Source organism: Poecilia formosa, unplaced genomic scaffold, assembly GCF_000485575.1.
Source record: "Poecilia formosa unplaced genomic scaffold, Poecilia_formosa-5.1.2 Scaffold728, whole genome shotgun sequence".
In the NCBI taxonomy this organism is placed as follows: domain Eukaryota; kingdom Metazoa; phylum Chordata; class Actinopteri; order Cyprinodontiformes; family Poeciliidae; genus Poecilia; species Poecilia formosa.
In genome coordinates, this window is record NW_006800667.1 from 63,451 (window position 1) to 86,188 (window position 22,738).

Below are 22,738 nucleotides of genomic sequence, written 5' to 3' on the forward strand. Positions count from 1 at the left end.
GAGACTGTGCTTTACAGGAAACTTTTCTGTTTCAGGGATATACATGGTTGACAAGCAAACAGACATTTTGGTATTTTCCCCCATATTTATTTTAAAATGTGCACACAATTTAATAAAACTAGCTATTCTATATATTACACAAATATTGTATCTAATCAATGATTCATATAAGGAAGATTTTCATTTAAATTTTATCTTACAATGCTAAATTAAAAAAAATATATGGCTTTATTTGTTCTGCCTCAGATGAAATTTTAAAGAATGATAGATGGACTAACAGATGAATGAAATGATTGAGGCATTATCTAATGTGGGAGCTTATTCGGTTTGCCAGGGCCACCTTTGTTGTGGCTCTGACCTATGTTATCATGAGGTAAGACAACAAATTAACTTCTTCCATATGGTTGCCAGATTCAAACACAAGTTGATGAGCTCTATCCTGCTGTTGCTTGGAGCAGTTCTTGCCTCCTGGACACGTAAGTTTGCAGGATTTCTCTACACCACTTTGAGATCCTGTGAAAATGTAGAGCACACTTGGAAAACTCTGGTGCCAATATTAAATATTAAGGTGAAGAGTTGTCAGTATTTGAGCAGGTGTGTATAATTTTCACACAGGCTCAAGATGGTGCTCCGTTGGCTATTAAAAAGATGATTTCAGTTGTGTTGTAAGGTCATTCACCCTGGAAAAGAATGATCTAAAATAAATGAACAAAAGTCCTAAATTACAATGACATTCAGGTCAAAGTTGAGCTGATACAAGTGTTAAGTTATTGAAACATCCACACTCTTGCAGGCATTTAAAAAAAAGAAGCAAACAAAAAGTTAATAAGACAAGTCTCAGACAATGATGTTATCAGTGCTTTATAAAGAATAAATCCCTAAAACACTGCAATATGCCTTCACTCGTCATACATGTTAAAATATACAAAAAACCTCGTTGTCACAAGGTGAAAATAGTTGTTGTTGCTAGCCTTAAATAAGAATAAAAACAAGCAAAAATCAATTCATTAAGTTTATCACTTAAGTGGACATATGAACTCTTCATGCACATTCAACACTGGTTTAGTTAACACTTTTTTTCAATAAGTTTGAAATGACACTCAGGCTAATCCGCCATCAATACACCATGGCTACAAATTAAGTTCAGATAAATATTATCTACATACTAAAATTATTTTTTAAGTAAGACTGATAGCACAAACTCTAAGACATCGTGAAAAATACAATTACTTAAAAGGTTAGTACATCTTAATTAGCAGTGTTTCAATAAAAAAAAATGCATAGTTGTATGGCTAGCTTCTTTTTTGTAGCAAAATAGCATCCGATGATAAAGTGCTCTGTTTTTGTTAAATTCATCTCATCCTTTGAAAATAGAACTTAAGAAAATGCTAAAACCTTTTGTCAAACCTACATTACAAAAGTCAGTAAAAACAAATTTCATCTATGCAGACGTCGAAGAGTTGGCGTTAAAATATTAAGGTCTGTTAAGGGCGCTTTATGAGCCTCACTCTTCTTGTTTTCACAGTGCATCTGAGAGCCGTCTTGCCTCTTCAGCTTTTCTTTCCGGTATTTTGCAGCAGAAGAGCAGAAATGGGCCACTTGAGGTCTTGTTGACAAGAGGGGCTTGGCAGTAACAGCAGCAGTCCCCTTGGATTAAAATGCTTCTTCCTCTGAAGCGCTTTTCATATCTAAAAATGTATCTTTTCATCTGGTTCAGGCACATTTCACTTTTTTCCTTTCGCCATGGCCATTCTCTCCGCCACACTCTTGACAGGAACTCCTAGATTGCTCACTTTTACATGGATGAAGAGTGAGGCTGGGGACAAGCTGGAGCCGTCTGCCTTCAGTAGGTGAACATGTCGATATCCTGAGTGGAAAAAGTGTTTCAAACATGTTATAAAACAAACAAACAAAAAAACGTGACACTACTGAGATAAGACAAATACCTGTACGGAGGCTTGTGAAGGGCAACGTGAACTGCCCCACAAAGTCATTTTTGGCTGCATGGTCATGATCTTCCACAACAAATCGCACAAGAGCCAACTCAGGGACTTGCAGCTGGAAGCTCAGAGTGCAGTCCCATCTTGGGTTGAAACCTATAGAGGGCGCAAGAGAGCTGTAAATGCATCCTTCTGTGTACCTTTCAAGTCATTCCAATGGATAAGAAAAACACCTAAACTGCAACGACAAAGTATTCTCCAAAGTATTCTATTTTGCTGCTTTATCACACCTAAATGGTCAGACATAGAAAACACAAAAGCAGTTTTCAAATTGTGATTCTTTAATTGAGGCAAAAACTCTTAAAAGGCCTTTATGCAGGAAACTGCCTATAACACGTTGCGTCACCCTTAGCGGTAAAATCTGCCAGAAGTCCAGAAGTCTCTTTCTCCACTGTGGATAAATTTTGATTCAATGTTCTTTGTAGAAGTGTTTAATTGTAACTACACTGAAACATTTTTAAGCCACAAATGTGTCCCAATTAGATTTAATATCACACTTAACTAGACAAGTGCAAAATCTTTATTTTGTTTTTGTCATTCAGAGGTGGACTTGCAAGAGTGTTTCGGCTTATTACCTTGTTGCATAGCCAAAAGTATTCCGATTTCAAAAGCTGATGGCCAGACTTTCTATTTGAAGGTTTTCTGATAGAGAGCAGAATTTCTAGTTTGTAAGTAGCAAAGCAGCCCCACAGCATCACACTACCGCCGTCATGTTTGACAACTGGTATGACGCTTGCCAGATGTGGCAGGATGCAAACCTTCCACATAGTTTCTTTGTCTTGTCGGTTTGCAGAATATTTTCTCACAAGTCTTGAAAATTATTGAGATCAAAATACTTTTATGCTAAATAAAATAGACATTTATGTGTGTTTTTATTTTATTTTATTCAGCAGAGAAATTACTGACTTAAAAACAAGCTCTTATATCTTTCTGAAAAGTTTTGTCTTATTTCAAGTGTACTAATGTATTTGACAAGAAATTAGTAAAAAAAAATAAATTTGTAAGATTTTGTGGTTTTGCATTGAAGTGCTTTGGTTGTCTTAGTTGGTTGTCGTTAAACGCTATATAAATAAGTCAATCCTGATACCAGTAACAGGATATTTGGAGAATTAATTACCGTTGTTGTCAATGCGGGGCGTTTTATTCTTCGCCCTATCTATGGCCACTCCATGGATTTCTACCACCACCTGTGGGTCCACAATGGAGGTGGCTTTCTCTGTGTTTATTTTGGGTAGTTGTTGAGCAGATATAATCTAAGAAAACAAACAAAGCAATATAGAAAATTAAACAGGGAATGAATGAAAAATAAGAAAAAGTTCTGCTTTTAGTGGCTTTAATAGCGTCCACGGCTCACTTTTATGGTCAGCTGGGTGGGGGTGTGGCCGGGGCCTCCGCCAGTGTTCTCGGGGTTAAAGTTGGATGTCGGGCTGCACATAAAGCTGGGCTTCAGTATATATCCACAGCGACCATTGGGGAGGAAGCGTCCCTGGTTGAGATCCATCTGCTCCCCAGGCGTCTGGAAGTTAAGAGCCACTGACGGAAGCGAAACAATCAATCAGAAATGAGCAAAAATAAAAGAGTATTTTCATAAAGTCAAAAACTGCTGATCTCTTTAGCACCCCTGCTTCTAGTATCGATCACACACCCATGTGGCAGCCGCAGTTCCACATTTCCTGAGGATCAAAGTTGGATGATTGGAGGCGCTGGCCCGAGGGGTAGATCCGGCTCAGCTGCCTGACGTTGTGTCGCACAAAAAGCGTCCCTAAACGTGAAAAGACAGAAAGCACCACACAGTGAAGCACAAGAGGATGATTGCACATTCAGCTGCCCAAGCTGCACAAAATGCTTGAAACCAGAAATCCTTTGTGCCATTTCCTCTGCTTATACCGGAGTCTTTGATGAGCTTGAGCGCCTCGTTTTCAGAAAAAGACGACATTTCATCTGCTTGTAGCTTGGATGCACTTTCAAACCCACGGAAGGAGACACTCTTACAGTAGACCACCAGCTCCGACAGCTCGGGGCTAAGCTTGGAACAGACCTGAAAACGGAAAGGTAAACTGGTCCATTAGGTTAAACATTTGCTTTGAATGGTGAAAAGTCGGAGCAATCCGAACTGACCTTTGCAGAGTCACTCTTGGGTGTGTTCTTGTTTATGCTTCCTTGATCGTCCTCAGAGCTCGAGGAGAAGCTAGTGAAGCTCCCGTTCTTTCCCAGCTGACCAAGGTGAGGAGTGTGTCTCTTCCCCTTCACAAGGATACGCCCCCTGAGCTCCTGGAGGAAAAGCAAATAGCAAAAATGATTTCATTAGAAAACCAGGCAGCCTGCGAGACTATAAGTGAAAGCCCATCTGTGTGTGTGTGTGTGTGTGTGTGTGTGTGTGTGTGTGTGTGTGTGTGTACTTCAGGGGAAGGCAGATCATTGAGCGGCAGGTCACTGAAAGGCTTGGTGAGCAGTTTCTTGCCCAGAATGGTGCGAAGGTGTTTGGCCATGACAGCCTGCTGCTCCACTGAACAGTGGTTCTCCAAGGACAGGATCAGGGGGTACGGGGACGCCTACAGGGACAAAACAGAAACATTTAGGCATTAAAATAGGGCACTTCTTAGGTTAAGAAGTGTTAAACTTCACCTAGCAACCCTCCACTGTGGTTGCTAGGTGAGGGGCAATGTTACACGGTCTTGTTCTGCGGTCAACAGTGCAGAGAGTGAAAATATGTGCGACCACAGATGTGCTGGTTTTAAAACGTTTGAAACCAAATGACTTCTTTTAAGCCGTCATGTGAAAACCTGTTAGGTTTGAAACAATAAAGCATTTCATGAAATATCTCTTTGAAAATGAGCATATTTACATTTCAAGCTTACAAAGTTAAAGGTGACCTATTATACTTGCTTGAACAGGTTAGGATTGGTCTATGGGTTATACAAAACATGTTCATTTCATTTTTTATTTTTTGAACAAAATCATTCTTAGATAAGATTTTAGTCTATTAAGTTTTGCCTATTTTGAGCTCCTTTCAGAACAAATTATTTTAGGGCCTTTTGTCATTTTAAATCTAAATAAGCTGCTGGTTTCTGGATGGCAAGTAACAAAACACATGTACAACTAGCTGACCAAATGCCTTGGAGCTCAGCTTGGGTTGCTAGGTGACCTGCTGGGCTTTGCTGGGGTTGCTAGGTAACAGGCTGGGCCTCACTGTGGTTGCTAGGCGAGAGGCAGTTACATTCTGGAAGTTTTTGAAACAAAAAAATAATAAGTTTATGGTTTATGGCTGTTTTTAGAAACAGTGGAGACCCAACTAGAATAATAAAAAGGTGCAAAATGTGAATTTTGAATAATTTGTTCCCTTTAATTGTTGTGATTAATTGTAATCAAACACACAACACCTCCTTAGCAATACTAGTCACAACAACATTTACTTTCCCTTTGGGATCCTGGAAGTATATTTTTGTATTGAAATAAATTGATGATTACAGTAAATGTCATAGGCAATGACAGGAAGTATGTTTACTAACAGTAAGGAAGAACAGGTATAGGCGTTGAGTCATACCTTAAAGGCGTACTGGTTGATGGCTTCAATGACCTCCTTAAAGGGAACCTTAGAGGTAAAGGTGTGGCCGTGGTAAATGGCAGGCTCACCTTTATCTCCATCCCAGCAGTCCAGCTCCACACATCGGCATCCCTGATTCAGAGCCCTGAAGGAGAGAAAGACGGTGTGTTACACCACAAACTATCAACCTAAACTCCTCAGTTAGGTTTTATTTCATGTCAACACACCGGATGTAAGACTCGGTGCTGCTGGCGCTGGTGACCTGGTCCTTGGTGAGGTAGGTGTTGTGGGACGAGGAGATGAAGTAGTGGGTCAGGGGGCGGGTCATGTCCTGGTAGATCTGGGCGTGGTTGGGGTTAAAGACGTCATTTTCCATAGACAGCATGTACATGGTGAAACCGTTCTGCGTCATCACCATCTTCTTCTGAGCTGCAGTAAATGGTGATTGTCATGTTTGTATGATTGTTGCAATGTGTTCTTGGGCTTTAGCTAAGCTAAATAGAAATATCCTTTGTAATCCCACAATTAGGAAATTCCTGTGCAACAGCAGCAAATAGACTCACACAAAAATAAAATATGAGAATATATATAAAAACAGAATAAAGTCCAGTCCAGAGGGATATTTAACTGAGTTTCTTAATTAAAAATGTACAAAATAAGTTGTCATTTATGCAAGGACGTAACACATCCATAGATTTAAACATCATTTAAACTTTTACTTCAAAACTATCAGGATCTGGACTGAGCTGGTTTTAGAGGCCTACCCAAGTCGTTGAACTCGTAGGTGAGAATGAGATTTTGAGCGTGACTCAGCGAGGCGTCCTCTCGCTGGTCTCCCAGGAAGTCGCGCAGCTCCGCGATGGAGAGCACAGAGCCGTTGCTGGAGTAGTGTCTGAACACTTTCTCCAGCTCGGGTCGCCGCATGAGCTCCTTGCAGAACTCTTCGATCTCGTTGTGATCCAGGCGGCCGTCGCGGGATTTGTCACAGCGCTGGGGCACACAGCAAAGAAAATACAGCACAGACAATATGGTTTTTGTTATGAAAGTGTTTCAAAATCTAGTCTGTGTGACAAGAGACCATGAAAACGAAAGATTGCTGCAACAAAGTGCTGACACAGCAGGAGGTAATTCCACTTAAATAAAGAACAAACAACTCAAAGAGCAGATAAACTCGCAAAGGGGAGCTTAGCTGACTCTGCCTTTTTGCCATGAAGGTCTACCATAAAATAAACTCTTCTTATGCAACAGCAATAACTTCACTGCCTGAAGGTATTATCTTTGGACCTAAAGAGGAATGATCTAGAGCCAGTAAACTATTTCTGCTAGAAACCAGTGATTAGGTCCAAAATCTTCACCTTCAGAGTCACATAAAGACAGTTACAAAGTCGGCCTTCTATCATTTCAAGAACATTTCCAGGATTAAAAGACAAAACTTCTAACAAGCCGTAGAGACACTCAGTCATATGTTCGTCTTTAGTCACATTGATTACTTCACAGGTCTGCCTAAAAAAAACAAATCGATCAGATTCAGAATGCTGCTTATTAAAATCAGGAAAATAAAGCACATCACCCCAGTTCTAAAGTTCTTACATTGGCTCCCTGTAGCTCAAAAAACTAACTTTAAAATACTTGAGTGAGTTTATAAATCACTGGATGGCTCAGCATCAAAATACGCTAAAGACCTGCTGGTGTTGTATCAACTTTCCAGACCACTCTGGTCATGTAGGTTAAGTTTTCTCTGCATCCCCAGAACCAAACACGAAGAAGCAGCATTCAGGTTTTATGCTCTACAAATCTGGAACAAACTTCAATAAAACTGCAAAACGGCCAAAACACAACTAAAATCCACCTGCTTATAGCTGCTTTTGATTCATGCTAACTGGAACAATGATCAATATATTTAATGTGTATTTGGTTGATGACTTTGACAATGGTATTTGAAAAAATGTAATGTTTATTGCTGCTCCGTAAATTGGCGACTACATGAAGTTTTTATTGTTAAAAGCACTTTGAAATGCCTTGTTGTTGAAATTTGCTGCACAAACAAGCTTGACTTGACTTTGACTGACAAGCTTGACTAGAAATTGAACACAGACTGAAATTCACGTCACCAAAGGAAAATGAAAACATGCTAATCAGACAGGTGAGCTCTCAGAGTTTGAGACCAAACAGAGAAAACACAGATCACGTCTCTCACCTTGAACAAACAGCGCGTGTGTTGCTCGTTCAGGTCGATGTTGATCATCTGCAGCAACCGTTTGACCTCGTCGAAGGTCATCTTACCGTCCTGGTTTTCATCTGCATGCTTCAGGTAGCCATGAATCCAATTGTAGAGAGTTAAGGGAACCAAAAGACGCTGACACATAAAGTCTGTACGGCATTGAAAAGCACAACGAAATTCTAACTTTAGAAACTAAGCTAAAAGTTTTTAATAGTAAAATAAGACCATCAGCAGGAGATATAATTTAAAATAATAATCTCAAAGCAGGTTATATTGGATCCTAATTTGTTTCTATTATGCTAAAACCACAGAAGCATAATTTTAGTACTTTTATAGGTATAAGCCTGTTGTCTGCAAAAACTGTGTAGTGTGAATAACAGCTTTCATTTAGTGAATTTGAACAGTGACGGACAAAGGTGTTTTTATCTTTGATGCAAAATATATATAGATATATCAAAGTACAGCTCTGGAAAAACTTAAGAGACCAGTTAAGATTAACAGTTTCTCTGATTTTACTTTTTGTAGGTTTATGTTTGAGTAAAATGAACATTGTTCTTTTATTGAACTATAGTATTGTATTAAACTATAGTAGCTTGGAACTTCAGAAACATGTCAGTATACTGACATGTTTCTAAAGTTCCAAGCAAACATTTTATTTTCAGAAAATTAGAAATTTTCAAAATAACAAAAAAGATGCAAATAATGCTAAGAAAACAAGTTTGTATTCATTTATAAACAACGATGCTAATGTTTTTTTACTCGGGAAGAGTTCAGAAATCAATATTTGGTGGAATAACCAGGAGGTTTTCAGTGGGGCTCAGTGCAGTGGGCTTGTAGTTTTTTCCAGAACCGTATTTCTAGCTTAGCAGAACTTGAGGAGGCAGCCATTTTAAGATTAAGACGCACTGGATCAGGTGCATATTGGTATTTAAAAGCTCCTGAGGGGTAATGTTTTTGTTTTCTCCACAAAATAACTGCCCTCAATTAAAGATTGGATTTCAGTGAGACTGTTACTGAAATTAAAGACAAGGTTATTTACAGGCTTTTTTAAATAACCGCAGTATCATATCATCTGATACCGAGACTTAGTCTAACCTGGATGATTGTAATTAACATCAATAGTTGGACTATATTTAGAAGGGGCGCTTGAAACATAATCATTACTTCTCACCTCAGCTGTACTCAGTGCATGTGACACCACAGCTAGTTACCATAGCAACATCGCTTTGGTTACAATGGGTTTACTTTTGCACATGTATTCTGGCAGGATATTGGTCCAGCTTTTCCTTCTGCGTCATGCTGGTGACGCGGTCCTTCAGGAAGCGGAGGCCTCGCACCCAGCGCAGGGCCTCCTCAGCGGTGGGGCACTTCAGGTCCAGGCTCTTCCTGGATCCCTTGAAGATCACCGTGAAGCACTGGTCCTCCGGCACCGTCTCGGACAGCAGCCGCAGGGCGTCCGACTGGCAGCCTTCGCGCACGCAGTCCACCTCCATCACTGTAACTGGAGGGGAAGCAGAGGCAGAGTTTTCGGCTCGTTCTCATGTGTAAAGCAGAGGATTGCAACAGCACACATGGAGTAGCTAAAGGTCGGGTTGTAAATCCCAGTAAAGCAAACAGATTGTAAAGGTGCAGGTTGTGAAATCTAAGTCAGATGCTAAGGTAAAGGTAATTTTATTTATATCGCACATTTTCAGCAACAAGGAACAAAAGCAACAAGGAACTAAAAGGAAATACAAACCAAAAGAAAGAGCAAAAGAAGAGAAAGTTAATAATGTTGATCCAAAGTAAATAAACTAGGTACCAGATAAAAAGCAGGGTTAGTAGAAAAGTATAAGTAAGCACCCTCTGGTCTAAGCCTTTGGTTTGTAGTGTTTGTGCTTTAAATGTGACAAATTGAGACCACTGAAACCACTATGCAACTGTTAAACCAACAGGATATCCTGCTAAATTCCTCGGTAGCCATTTTGAGCTGGTTTTTATTTAAAAACTGAACGACAGCCTTTTATCTCCAGGCTTGTCACAATAAATCAATTAATCAACTATAAATTATTTTCATTATTTATAGTTTTTCTCTTTTCTCTCTCTCTTCCAACCAAAAACTGGGTAATGAAAGTCTTCAGGTTTGTTCCTTTTTCTCAATTATCCTTTTTGTTGAAGGACAGATTTCATGATTCATTTTATTCATTGTTTCTGTTTTGCTTATCTTGGATATGTAAAATGTCTTCCAGTTCCAGTGTTAAATGTTCATTTAAACTGAAAGTATTCTTGCATTATTTCACCATTACCAGCATATTACTTGAAAATGGTCTCAAAACAACAATGCTACCGTTTATCACAATAACTTCTGGGACAATACAACGTCCAGCAAAACTTGTAACCGCTACAAAGCCTTTCATCGCTGGACTCTATTAGTTTCTTGATCACAATTAACTTTTGCTGAAGCAGCAGGGGATTTTCTAAGAGGTGTAAATCTCACGTTTAAGAAGAGTCCACAAGCTCTTAATGAGATTTCAGTCAGGAGAGGAAGGGGCCGGTTCATTAGTCGGTCATCTTTGAGACCTTTAAGAGCCGCTAGCAATCCGACAACACACTGATGGATGGAAGTAGGTAAATTAGTACCTGGTGGACTCTTCAAACACTGATCCTAATCTGCAAATGTCATTTTAAAGCTTTTGTCATGTTCAAAGCTTAAAAATTCAGCTACTTCGAGAAGGTAGCTCCAGAAAAGCTGTAGCCCTCGGAACACAAAAAGTTAATTTTAATACAGCAGAGCAGCAAACACACATATTAATAGTGTGTAAAACGTTTTGAACTGAAGGCATAAAATGATTTCCTCACATTCACTGTTGACTAAATGTCTTTTTGTGTACGTTTTAATTTTACATGTAATGAGATTCTATGAGAGTCAGCTAAAAAGAATTATGGCTTTGTTTGGAGAATATTCCAAACTATGATTACATCCTGATAATAATTACAAACTAAACTAAACAACACTAAGCATTAGAGTTGATACAATTAATCGGATAAGTTGTAATGAATCAGTTATTGAACTAATAGTCAACTTGAGAAGTCCTGAAGTGGCAGTTTTAGCTTCTCCTGGCTCAAATTCTGCCAAACAACCTCATTTTGAACACCTTTTGCTATCCAATTATTAATCAATTAATCCAAAATATAAACAACAGATTAGTCCTACACTGCACTGATGTCAAGTCAAGCAGGAAGAGCGGAGCTTTTCAATTTCAGGCAATAAAATATTTGTTTTCTTTTTTAAAAACAGAATTAATTAGCTTATTTTCATCTTTTAAAGCATGCCTAATATTGTATAAAAAAGGCTTGAGTGGTTAAATAAAAAAATCTGCTAAATATGGCGATTATTTGATTTGATTAATCGATTAATTGTCAGAATAATCAGTTACAAAAATAATTTTTAGTTGCAACTCTGCTAAAAAAAATAGAGCCAGAACTGCTTTGAATGGTTTCAATCAAAGCTTATTTGTGTTTTAGAACGGCCTAGTCAAAGTCTAGGTCTGTATCCTACTGAGAAATGAAAAATGAAAGCAATTTGAGCTATGCTGCACAGAAGGATGGAGGGTCGAGGGGGGATTTTAAACTGGCAGAGACACACCAGTCCACACAAGTGAGTTTTGCTCAGGTAAACACAAACATGTCATTTAGTTCAGAGGCTGCTGCGTTTCTGCACCCAGAAGCCAACAGTCTGTTGTGCAACAAGCAGAGTCTGCGCTCACAATCGCCTCATTCTTTCACAAACAGCCATAAAGCCCCTCACTCTCTCTCTCTCCACCTCTTCAAAATTCCTCCACATTCTGTTCTTGTGGTTATCCCAGATACGTGACAGAAGTGACCTGCATGTTTTTGTGTTTGGAGACCAGCAGGAGAACATTCAGGAAGTGGCCTGGAAGCTGGATTGTTAGACACAACAGTCCATACCTGCAGGTATCAGTCAAAAATGAAAAGTACAAAAACAATCCAGAAGCAAAGCAAAGCCAGATTTTATCTTTATCAGTCGCCAAAGGGAGTCATTATCAGCGTCAATCAGCTGAAGTGGTTAGTCTGTTCTCATGTAGCGTTGTTGTCATCGCTGGAGGGAGTATAGCAATCTGAATGTTTCTATTTTTAGCTTCAACACAATCAAGAAGGCCTTCACCACGCGTTCAACCCGAGTCTGCCCACTTCTTCTCCGCCCTGCAGGCCTCTCAGAGGTTCAGCATCCACATAAACACAGCAGCAGCAAAAGACACAAAGGTCAGGCAATAAAAAATATGTGATATATTGTTTCCATTTACGTCAGCAGGGAAGTAAATCTTCATGAAATGGAAAATATGGTACTTTGGGTGCATCAAGTGTAAAAAAAAAAAAAGTTAGATACAAGTTCAATGTGTGTAATGCTCACACACCAGCCACACAGTATACATACATTTGTTGTACAGGCCTTTAGGAAAACGTGTTTTACTCATTAACCAGGTCAGAGATTAGCAAACAATTCAGATTTATAAAGTCATATAAAGCGCTCCATTCATATTTTGCTCGTGACACAATGGTGACAAGTAAATGATTAAGACAATGCATCTGGACTGAAATAAACAAGCATTATGTCCAAATTTACTACAGTTGGACAAACAGGAAGTTTAAATTACGTAGATTCTTTATTGTAAAGTTTGTGGTACTTGTGAAAATAAAAGAAAAATAGCATTTAAGTAGCTTAGACTCAAAGAAATTAAATATGTCAATTTTTATATTCACTAAGGAGGTTGAAAATCAAGATGTGATGCGGCAAATCAAATAAAAAGCATGTGATTTCTATATAAAACAATGTAAAAACAAATGTATTTACCGAGGATTACCAGGTTTTCATAAATTAGAAAAGTGACATGGAAAAACAATAAGAAATTGCAATGTTTTTCTAACATTTCATTTTTGTATGCTTTGAGTATGTATGTTTCACTTGTCTTATACGTTTTTAATTTCTATCATTCTCTTTTTGATCATTTTATTGTGAAAATAATCTTACATTTTCATTTAAAATAATTGTTAACGGCCCTTCTAGGTACTCCAGATTATCTGTGTTTCTTGTGAGTGTCCCCATCAAATAAACAATAAATAACAAATATTCTTCACAGTTTCAGCACTACAACATATTTTTAACGCACTCAGTTTCTGTTCAGGTGATATTGTCCTTCTACAGATCGACAGTCGATGTTTGTTTTTAACATAAAGCAACTAAACTGGAGCGCCTGCTGTAGAGGGAGTTCAGAGAATCATGACTTCAGTTTATTCAGAGAAAAACTGTGATTCACCTGCACGAGTTTTAACGTGTCACTACTCTGCAATCCTAAATTTAATTCCAGGTCAAACTCTCCGCACGCCACAACACAACTCACTCTGTCAGCTTATTTACCAAATTTCTTCAAAAGGAAAATGACTAAGCAATTACATTTGTGTATGAATTCATGTTGTAGGAGGGAGAATACTAAGAACACACTAAAACAGGTTGTGTAACCTCTTGAGTCTGTGAGCTGAAAACACAGATGAGTGGCTGAGATTTGACCGACAGATGAAGTTTCTGCACAGATTTCCAGTTGTGTTTCAGTTTCTGCTGTGTTGAAAATCTTTCGCCTCATTCCTGAATTATTTAACCATTTCCTTCCATGCTGGAAAAAGGCACAAGCGTAAATCACCTGTTTTGATTTTATTGAAGCCTTGCAAGTTGATATTTGAAGAGTGCTGCATGAGGCAGCAGCTGTATTTCCAATAACCATAAAATGACAAAAATTGAAATTATGAAAACAAATGTCCTTAATGCAAACACGCAAATTTCGAATAAAGGTTCTCATATCTCATTTAACTGTTTACATCTGTCTCTACCTTTAGAGACAGAAATAATGTCTATATTTACATTAGCAGAATATAGACAAAGATTTGCGCACATTTGTAATAAAAACGCAACTACTCATGGTTGTTTTGATAATGTTTCAGTTTCCTTTCTTCTCATTCACAGGGACTATAATTGTTCCTGGACATGCTAAATCTTAAGAGTCCATTCTCCTCCACTTCCTGTTAGGTCATTTATCCAATTTCTAACTTGATTGTCGCTTCCGGTGAGACTCACATGTCTGCTGGGATTTTCCTTTGCGGGAGCTTTTGGTCTCGCACCACACGGTGAGTCCGTCCTCCAGCAGCTGCAGGCTGCGGTTCTTCTGCCACCTCAGAGAGCGAACTTTTACCATGCTGCAGCCCTGCATCATCACACGGATGTCCTCATTGTCCAAAATCCCTGCAGACAGTAGAAAAATGAGGAATGGCAGTCAAACATGTAAAAATAAATAATTTCTGTAAGCAGAACATTTGCTCTATTTACTCTGATTCAACAGATACTTCAGCATGAAACTATAATCACCGTTTTCCTGCTTACACTGCAAACCTCAGCTCGTGTTTTATACACAAACCCTGCGTGGAGCCTGTAGATCTGTGTTTACTGGGGAACGAGTCTGAAAGGTGAACGTCATGCTTCATGAAAGTAAATTTCCATAAAGCATTTCCCTTATTTTGATACACATTTCTATTGATAATGTGTGAATCTATTATAACTTAGTTGCAAGTCTGGTCCAAAGTTTCCAAAAGTCAGACTGAGGTCAAAACAAGAATTTATACAAATGTTTCCCAAACATCATTCCAAAGGTTCAAAGATACACACAAGTTTCCGCGTCTAGGTCAATGCAGTGGATCTGAAGTTGAATACAAACTCCAATATACAAGCTTTAGTTTTTTTATTGACAATTTTTGACAGTGAATTGCTTCAACGCGCTTCTTCAAGCCTTCTGCAGCTTTCTAGATGAGTTGTGTCTTTAATTAGACAAATGCAAAGAATGTAAATAGGCAACATTCCAGACATCCAGGTGCAAAACCTGTTTAATACAAAACCAGGAAACTCCAGCTAATTACTGTACATTATTACAGAGCTGTGAGCTCCATAAAGCACCTGTTTGTGTGACAACAGCAAGTGCCAGGTGAGATGAAAAGAACAAATTTTGATTAGTTTCCAAAACAACAGTTAAAAATACATGAAATATACATTTTTCACCAACATTTGCTAAAAAAAAGAGGAAAAAGACAGGAGTGGGAACTATTTCCCAGAATGCTTAGCGGCTTGTTTTTGCATCCTGATGGAAGTGCGTTACATCGATCTGACTTTGTGTTTTATTAAGGGAAATTTTTATTTTAACCCAGCTTGTCCTGTTCTCACCATGAGCAGAATTTATTGTCATGTTTAATAAAATTCATTATCAGATCAGAAATTTAATTCATGCAATTGGGAACAAAAAGTTAAATTATTCTAAAGTAAAATAAGAAGTAATTTTAACTAGGTGTTTTTTTCTTGCTCATTGTGAAATAAGTATTTGTTTTAAATTGCACCAATAAGTTCAAAACTCAAACAATGCTTACACAACTTGTCTCTTGTTCAGCTTCACAAACTTTCATTTCTGAATTAAAAATAAAACAATTTTCTTGTGGACTTGAATCGCATTTTCCATCTTCAATGTTTTACAGAGCTGCAAAGGAAAAAAATTACAGCTGCAAAGGATTTGATGCCTCACTTGTGAATATCACTAAGAGCCCGGCTTTTCTTTAAACACTGTCTTATCCGTGTTTGTCAGAGCGCGCCCCACGCCGCAGCACATTCAATCCCCTGTTCAAACATCCATGGTCTCCTCCCCCCAGGACTCTGACCTGCATCCTGGGGGTCTGTGTTTTCTGCTCTGCTGCTGCACGCCTGAGGAACATCCTGCTTTACAAACAGCCCAAAGCCTCTGGAAAGGAGAATATAAACCTTGCTTTTTAAGAGACATTTTAACCTTTAGATCCTCTGTGCTTTTATGCTTTTATTACCGTTTTACAGGTGAGATTTTATCTGTTATGCCTCCAGATTGCTTTTATTCAGCACTGTGATGTTGTGAACAGTTTTAGAAATAAAATCCATTCTTCGTCCTCGACCTGTCCGCTGTGTTTTTTTTTTTTTTTGGTCTCTCATTTTCTCTAACAAACCTTTGAGGCATTCACAGAAAAGCTGAGATTAAATTACACACAACAGGTGCGCTCTATTTACTGAACATGAACCTCTGAATAAAACCAAATCGGGAAAGTCCCACACATACTGAGAACCACTGCTGAAGACAAAATAAATAAATAGAATAAAAATAAACATAACGATGATCTCCAGTACAATAAATGTTCACTTCTACAGCGACCATGTCAATGCCAGACTTAAATCAATTTGAGAGGCAGCGGTTTGACCTTCTGCAGAGACGTGTGGACAAATTCCCACAAAGCTGAAAAAGATTTACTTCCAGCTATCACAACATCTTGATGGTAGTTGTTGCCACTTTTCACTTTGGAGTTTTATTAGCTAGTTGCTTCCACATAAGGTATTTTCAGAAAAAACTTAAAGGAAAAGTTCATATTTATTTTTGCCCATCAAATCCAAACTTGGTTACAGTAACATCCAAGCTGGTTAGCGTAATCATGCCACAACTCTTCTTTTTTTCAGCAAACTACCACATTTTGTTGCTAACAGAAGGATATTTTGCACAAATGTGTTCACTGATCAGAGTATCGGATATTTTTTTATTATAAAGATACTCCAGAAAATGTTTTTTTTCTTTTCATCTGAACTGAGCTGTAGCTAATATAGCCACCTCATTTGCAGCAAAAGCAAATGCGGTGGATTAGCAGGTCTTCCCAGGACGTGTTGCTGTCAAGAGATGGTCATACAGCAACAGTCTTCAGTCAGAGGCCTCTTCAGATGTGTTGCAAAACTGACTGCTACCAGAAATCCTTTTTGCTCACATCTTAATCATCTCCTTCTACTTGGATGAATTATGCCGTCTAACTTTCCTGTGGGATAAATAAAGTACTTTTGAGCTGAATTAGTTCCTGCCAGGCCCATCTTGTCCTGTACTTTGGCCTCATTATAATGTTGGCCTTTATAAGTGAGATGTGTAGATAGTTGTGGGGATGGTTTTATGGATTCTACAGGACCTTCCAAGACTTTTACCACATTAATGAGTCTTAAAGCAATTTTTAATTAAATTAAATAAAATTTGGGAGCAACTCAAATGTTATTCATTTTCCTGAAGTCATTAACCTTCCACTAATTTCTCACTGAACCCCGATTACGAAGCCTGAAAAGGTCAATTTGTGGACCAGGCTGTCAGAATATTTTAGTTCATTTTATTCCTTGACTATGCAAACAGAACATTTTTTACTATATTTGCATGTTTTTTTTTTTAATGGCCCGAACCCTGTTATCATAATTGTTAATCATAAAAAATTGAGGACATGCTTTAGTCTTGGTTACTCAAAGGTAAGATGTTAACTACACATAACTGCTGCACAGAACCCTGCTTAAAAAATGTGATTTGTCTCTTTAATGGATCCATGCCTCAGTGATTCTCCAGGGTTGGACAGAGACAGAACTTTCTCAGTCCAAACAACTTCCACACAAATTTTTTCTTCTGGGTTTTGTTCCTTCTAGGCTACCACACTCACAAGCTGCATGGCTCCTTTCTCCTCTGCTTTTAAATCCCAGCCTTCATGCTGTCAGTGCCAGGAGGATAACAGGGTTGGGGCCCTGCAAGCTAAAGCACACAGAGCGTCCCCTCCCTGCACACTATTCACCCCATCAAGCGCGGAGACAAAGAAACCCCCCCACCAGAGCTCCATCCATAACAAGCCTGTTTTTCTAAGCTGTTACTACCATGTGATGCATTCCCACAATTAGGCCAGAAACCACACCAAGCTGACAAAACAGCATCAAATTATTACACAGTCATTTCAAACTTCTGCCACCAACGACGTAATACAGCGTAAAAACAAATAAAAACAGGTGGAATAACCTGTTTGCATAGTGTTGCAACACCTTTTGTTTCAGTTTCAGCATTCATTCTTCTTCAGTACAAGTCTAACTGCATCTCATGTCTCAACCCGACAAGAGCTGAGTTTCTATTAACAGATCTGCTCTGATCTTTAAAAGTCAGGAAATGGCTGATACACAACATTAAATCCTCCTAAATCTGTCCGCATCGACAGTCAGACAGCAGCAGCTACAAAAAAAACCAAACAACTGAAATGTGCAAAACAAAACGATCCACGTTCATCTGACTTCATATAGAGAGAGAAATGATGAGGGATGTTTATAAATAAAGTGTAACTGAAGGAAAACTGCAGCAATATGTGGCATCTTGGAGTCGCCACGTCTCCATAACAACCATTTCTTTTAAGACCTTTTTCCAGCGGTGATGATACTTGTGGAGGTGTATTGTATGTAGGCTTTTTCATACAGTGCTTCTAACTCATAATGACCTGCCAAAAATACACAGCTGCAGTTCATGGGAATCTTTATATATTTTTAACTGTAAGTAACATCATGGTTCTGATTCTGAAAAACTAAACCCTGTTTTTCAACCCTGTTTAAAAAAAAAATCGTAAGACTATGTGGCGATTCAGAAGTCTTTAAAAAACAAAACAAACTGTATATTAACTGGTGAGATGACATCTGCAAAAGTTCTCTCCCATGATTGCTTCCCAGCCGCTCCTTGTGAAAAAGGGTTCATGTTTCTCTCAGCATAACAACTGTCACGAGAGCCAGCTAGCACAGATTCTGCACTACATATGGCACAAACAGTTTAGGGGCTTCTGCAGCAGCTGCTGTCCCAGTTAAAGGTTTCTCAGTTTTGTCTTATAAGGATCAGATGGAAGCAGCCAATGTTTGCTGGACAACTGATCAAGAAATCCCTGCAGTTGGATGAAAACGAGCAATTTTGAGTTAATCGTTCTGCTTTGTTTGCTTTAAGAAATCAGAGCTTATTTATGTGCTTGTAAATAAATAAAGCACGTTCAGAAATGGATTATAGCACACAAGCAACTAATAAATCAGCAACAAAAAGTTGGACTTGGCATGGAGAAATTTATAGCATTCTTGTGTCGATTAAGTCTGTGGTTTCTGTCATAAAGCGCTCTAAAATATTATGAAAGCATTAGCATTGCTTTCCGGCAAGATGTGTAGAAAACAATCCAACATGTTGTTTACAGAAGTGATACCGATTGCTTAAAATTATAAAGAAAGGATTAGGGCCACGGAAAAACAAATTTCTAACTTCAGTCTCAGAATTCTGAGAAAAAAAGTCAAAATTCTGACTTTAATCTCAGAATTCTGAGAAAAAAAGTCAAAATTCTGACTTTATCTTAGAATTCTGAGAAAAAAAGTCAAAATTCAGACTTTTTCTCAGAATGTTGATGTTAATTCTGAAATTAAAGTCAGAATTCAGTTTTTTGTTTTTTTTCAGAGGTCCTGGTCGTCTTCCGTAGTTGAGCACACGTGTCAACAATCAGAAAGCTGTAGTGGTGCCACCTTTATAAAACAGTAAACTCTACTTTGTGACTCACAATTATATTTATGAGCTTCAACAAAAAAAAAAAAAAAAAGTTTTATCAGAAGAATTGTTAAGCATTGCAGCATCTGGAGCTGTGCAGCTTGGAATTGATAATTTATCTACAAATGAATAAGTGACTCATTAAGAATGACTTTCACTAAGATATAGTAAAAACTCTTGTGGAAATCAAGATTAGATTCCCCAAAACAGAAGATTTTTACTGTCATCAAGCTTGACTGACATGTTCTTTCTGTATTGAAATCAAGTCCTAGTTAACGTTTTGATTGTCAAAAATATGTATTTATGAAGAGATATAAAAGCCAAAAAGCCTGTTATCATCTGTTTGTTTATAACAAGCATACCTCAACGTTTAACTATTCACAAATCAAACCTGGGTTAAATTTGGACCCAAGTTTAAGGTCCAGACATTGTTTTTCACTTGAGACTCTGAAAATGAATCCCCAGATTTCCAGAAACATATTTGTCTGCGTGTGATCATTCTGAACTACTAGATCTGCACAAAATCTTAGCACTTTTGACCGAGCATAGAGAAAATATCTTATTACAGTTGAAGTAAAACAAAAGTAGCTTTAAAGCAACTTTTCAGCAAGATATAGGAGCTTGTTTAAAATCAATAAGTCCTTAATATTAATGAAAATGTACTAGTTATAAGTAAAATAATCTGAAAGTGCAACTACTACGTTTTCATCAATATTAAGGAATTATTTATTTAAAACAAGCTCCTATTTCTTGCTGACAATATGACAATACACTAGCTTTGTCTTATTTCAAGTGCACTTGCACTAGAAACCAGATCAAAAATACTTGGCAAGACTTTGTTTTCTTCCTGCATTGCAGAGGAAAGTTGGAGCGGTCTTGTGACACTTCCAGACGACCTTTGACCTCAGCTCATCAGAGGATGACAAAGCTTTTTTGGTGACATTAGTTCTGATGAGAATAGGAATTAAAAATAAATAACAGGAGTGGACTGAAGGCCCCTGGACTGATTTAGAGGGACATGTGGTGGCTGGGAAGGAGGCGGGTGATCTCACCTCCTTCAGTAGAAATTATATTAGCAGGAGATTCAAATATAGCGTTGGCAGTTGCATATTAGATTTTTCAGCGGAGGGATACAGTTGCATGGCTGAGACATCAGTCATGCTTCACTGAGTGTCGGGGAAGAGTCAGAGTCTCAAGTCAGAAGCTTTAATTGCTGGATTTAACAAATGGTTTTATTGCAGCAGAAATTTAGCTGGATCAAAGAAATTTAAAATACTACTAATACATTCATTTAGATCTACAACTGGAAAACAACTCATGCCGGTTTATTCCTGTCGCTTTTGTAATATATAGTAAATGGCTTCAAAACTGAAACTTATGTAAAACAGGTGTTTTTTTATATATTTGTTAAAACTGTCACTTTGTTCTTACATTATAATATGAGATAGATAATCTGTGAAAAGTTTGATCTCCTCCGTCTCCTCCATAAGCCCTCTGAAGAAATGCACAGCTCCCGACCAAATCCAACCAATCAGAGCCAGGAGGAGGGTCTTAGCGCTGTTGAACGTGCTAATGGCAGAGAAACAACTTACCCTTACAGGAAAACAGTTTGTCCACCATCATTTGTGGCCATGCTTACTAGAATTAGCATAAATGACAGAGCAAGAGTCACATGATCAACAACCAGATGTTACTACTGGTGGAAACCACAAAGATGTCAACGGGAAGTGATTGATGTGACATGTTTTTAACGATTCATAATGTGAACAAACTTATTTTAATTGTGTTTCTTACTTAATGGAAACAGTGCAATTAGAAAATAGTGCACATTTGTAATCGAAACACTGCTTGAGCCAGAGTCCATGGCTTATAAATCTTTCTCAAACTCTTAAAAGGGTTCTGATTCTCAATTCTCTTAAGAATATCACTGTTGCTGTGCGTCCCATTTCTTCCTTCCACTACACTTTCCATTCATATGCTTTGAAATGGCACTCCACAAGCAGCCAACCTCTTCAACAACCTTTGTGTGACTCACCCTCCTTGTGGCCAGTTTCATCAACAGTCTGCTGGACTAAATGTCAAGTCAGGAGTGTTCCCATTGTGTAAGCCATAAGATTTCTCAATTTAAAAAATATCCATGTTCATTTATCTTAGGTGATGTTCAATTTCCAAGAAATGGAATTTACGCATTCATAAAAAGGAACAAAAATAAGGAACTGGAATACATGCGAGTAATGAGAATATAAAAGAATATATTAGCTTTACATTTTGAATTGTAAAATAAATTTACATTTTACTGATATTCTAAGTTGTTAATGAATCCAAGGAACTTCAGGGTGGTTCAGCCAGGATAATAGGTCAAAAGGTACAGTGAGCCTAAAGTCTGGTCCACCTTTCCAGTCACCTTTCGGCTGCTCAGCAGGAATCTATTTCGGGATAAGGTGTAGCTGTTAGCAAGAGGGACTGTGATGAGAATGTAGAAAAGTCTGATTCACATCCTTCACCGCAAGCAGATATATTAGATGCGTCAGTGACCAGAGATTATCTGGTGATCAGCAGCAAACTCTGACACAGAGAAGCTGCTGCGCTGTTTTCCTTAAAGCAGAACAACCATGTAGCTGTAGGACTGCAGGTGAATTCATGTGAATACAAGCGGGGGGAAAAAGGCGCAGATCCAGATTATTGATATTTAAACCAGAGGTCAGGAGGTAAACACGGGTTTTATTTTAAATAAAACGTCATAATTTAGTAGAAGAGATTCTGTTTCAGTCGATGCGCAAAATCAGTTTCGCATAGTCAACACAATGTTTACGTTAAGCCAGTGCCAGCCGAGGCGCACCTCCGTTTTATGACAACACTGAGATTTCAGATTTTCTTACCGAGCCTCCTAATGGGGTCCCTGGTCCTCTCAGCCGCGGTCCCCTTCTGATCCCTAGGACCGGTGGTCGCTGACTTGCTGCCGCTGCCTGACATTAATAAAACTTGACGAAACTGTAAAGTTTACGCGACTTCAGCTTTTGCTACCCGGGTATTTTACGCGCGCCCTTAACTTTAAGGTTTGAGGACGCAGGTGTCTTAAAGCTGTCCCAGACCGTCCCCGAGCTCTGGAGGAGCCACCTGAGAGAGACATTTATTCCTCTTTCCACATGTGAAAAAGTCCCTCCCCCAGACGGCGATCTCCATGCCTGGGCGTAACGCGATTCACAAACCGAGCGTAGGCGCACAGCTCGGATGGGACGTCCTCTCCTCCTCCTGCTTCTCTTTATGTTGCGCCAACAAACAGGAACCCGGATAAAAGAGAGCAGGAACGCTCGACTAATTTCAGGAAGCAGCTAAAGGGAACTTCTCTGGAGCTAAAAGTGCCTCAATCTAAAACAAAAATATTTTTTCAGTCAATTATATAAAGGATACTTTTTTTTTTAGAAAGTTCAACAAATACAATTAAGAATATTACAATTTAAATACTTAGAAGTCTAACAAATACAAATCAATATCAGTACGTATTAAAATAGTATATAGGCTATAA

General features: G+C 38.4%; 1 protein-coding gene across 1 annotated transcript; it reads right to left on the reverse strand.

Annotated features, from left to right (window-relative positions):
- Nucleotides 1-814: 814 nt before the first annotated feature.
- On the reverse strand, nucleotides 815-22,450 carry plcd3a (phospholipase C, delta 3a). Its single transcript, XM_007542783.2, has 15 exons — nucleotides 22,092-22,450; nucleotides 13,893-14,057; nucleotides 9,038-9,266; nucleotides 7,742-7,871; nucleotides 6,309-6,534; nucleotides 5,772-5,973; nucleotides 5,545-5,689; nucleotides 4,400-4,552; nucleotides 4,119-4,271; nucleotides 3,888-4,038; nucleotides 3,646-3,762; nucleotides 3,355-3,533; nucleotides 3,118-3,253; nucleotides 1,947-2,096; nucleotides 815-1,867 (listed from the first exon to the last, which is right to left on the reverse strand). The coding sequence occupies exons 1-15, from the start codon at nucleotides 22,183-22,185 to the stop codon at nucleotides 1,725-1,727; spliced, it is 2,373 nt and encodes a 790-aa protein (XP_007542845.1). The 5' UTR covers nucleotides 22,186-22,450; the 3' UTR covers nucleotides 815-1,724.
- Nucleotides 22,451-22,738: the final 288 nt, after the last annotated feature.

Bases quoted from the DNA above. Each gene is read 5' to 3' on its own strand.
- plcd3a (XM_007542783.2), bottom strand. From the start codon at position 22,185: ATGTCAGGCAGCGGCAGCAAGTCAGCGACCACCGGTCCTAGGGATCAG. The intron at 5,690-5,771 runs GTGTGTTGACAT...TCTCTCCTTCAG, and splicing joins AGCACCGAGTCTTACATCCG to GGCTCTGAATCAGGGATGCC. The intron at 1,868-1,946 runs GTATTTGTCTTA...TTTTCCACTCAG, and splicing joins CTTCACAAGCCTCCGTACAG to GATATCGACATGTTCACCTA.